Source organism: Corylus avellana, chromosome 5 (genome assembly GCF_965113065.1).
Source record: "Corylus avellana chromosome 5, dhCorAvel1.hap1.2, whole genome shotgun sequence".
Lineage (NCBI taxonomy): Eukaryota > Viridiplantae > Streptophyta > Magnoliopsida > Fagales > Betulaceae > Corylus > Corylus avellana.
Genome location: NC_142494.1, coordinates 18702134 through 18703681, shown reverse-complemented (window position 1 = coordinate 18703681; position 1548 = coordinate 18702134). Strand labels below are relative to the sequence as shown.

The window sequence follows — 1548 nt, the reverse complement described above, 5'->3', positions numbered from 1 at the left end:
AACAATTCAGATAGACAGAAGGGCCTTATTTGAGAGAAAATGAAAGTTTAGGGGTCCAAAATGAGAGTTTTGGAAGTTCAGGGGTGGTCTGCAAAATCGGCCAGAAGTTCAGGGGGGCTTAGTGAAGTTTCCCCTTTTTTTTCTTTGGATAACAATATATGGATGTCTTACTCGAACGTTTTGTATCTCCAAATGTGCCTACGGAACTTATACCATCAAAAGGCATGCAATTTGAATCAGATGAGAGTGCATATAATTTTTATAATGAGTATGAAAGAATTGCAGGTTTTAGTATCAAAAAAGAGTATGTGAACAAATGTAAAAAGACCGTAATTGTTACTTCAAGGAGATTAGTGTGCGAGAAGGAGGGAATTTGAGGTATAGACAAGCGAAATAGTAACATTAAAAAATCTCAAGTAAAAACAAGATGTGGATGCGATACATGTTTAGTTATTGTGAATAATCGAGATAGTGGCAAATACATGGCGAGTGACTTCGTTCCTGAGCATAATCACAATCTCCATCTCTCAACAACTGTACACATGATGCCATCACAACGGAAAATGTCTACAACTCCAGCTATTGAGATTGATTTGGCATATGAATCAGGTTTAAGACTAAAGGATCCTTATCAGCTTATGAGTAAGCAAGTTGGTCGAGGTGTTATCCTTGGTTTTACCAAGCAGGATCATAATAACTATCTACGCAATAAGCGACAAAGAGCCTTGAAGTTTGGGGGAGCTGCTAGTTTGGAAATGTATTTCTGTCATCAACTTAAAGAAAATCCTTCATATTATTATGCTTTTTAACTGGATGTTAAAGAGTTGATTACAATATTTTTTGGGCTGATGCAAGAATGGTCATTGACCATAGCCATTTTGGTGACGTAATAACGTTTGATGCAACATATAGCATAAATAGAGATGCAAGACCGCTTGGTGTATTTTTGGGACTTAATCATCATAGGGAGACTGTCGTATTTGGAGCTGCACTATTGTATGATGAAACAATTGAGTCTTTTGTATGGTTGTTTGAGACTTTCCTAGAAGCAATGTTTGAAAAGAAGCCAATTACTATTTTCATCGATCAAGATGCAGCAATGTCAGCTGCTCTTCAGATAGTGATGCCTGAAACGTATCATGCGTTGTGTAGTTGGCACATGTGACAAAATGCTAATAGGCACTTGGGCTATTTACTTAAAGGTAGGTCTCGATTTAATAAAGATTTTTGAGCATGTATCTATGAGTATAATGATGAAGATAACTTTCTCTCTGCTTGGAATATCATGTTGGAAAAATATGATGCTCATGAAAATAAGTGGTTAATAGATATATTTAAATTGAAGGAGAAATGGGCCCAAGCATATGTAAAGAGGACATTTACTACAGGAATCAAGACTACACAACTTAGTGAGAGATTCAACTGTGACTTGAATGATTGCTTACGTACTGATCTCAATATACTAGAATTCTTCACTAATTTTGAAAGAATTGTCAAACAAAAATGTAACAAGGAGTTAGAAGCAGAATACAACTCTAGACAAAAATT

General features: G+C 35.8%; 1 protein-coding gene across 1 annotated transcript; it reads left to right on the top strand.

Annotated features, from left to right (window-relative positions):
* The first annotated feature begins 482 nt into the window (after positions 1-482).
* LOC148585881 (protein FAR1-RELATED SEQUENCE 5-like) lies at positions 483-1165 on the top strand. The gene is made up of 2 exons (XM_088516806.1): positions 483-757; positions 856-1165. Exons 1-2 carry the CDS (start codon positions 483-485, stop codon positions 1163-1165), a joined length of 585 nt encoding a protein of 194 aa, XP_088372932.1.
* Positions 1166-1548: the final 383 nt, after the last annotated feature.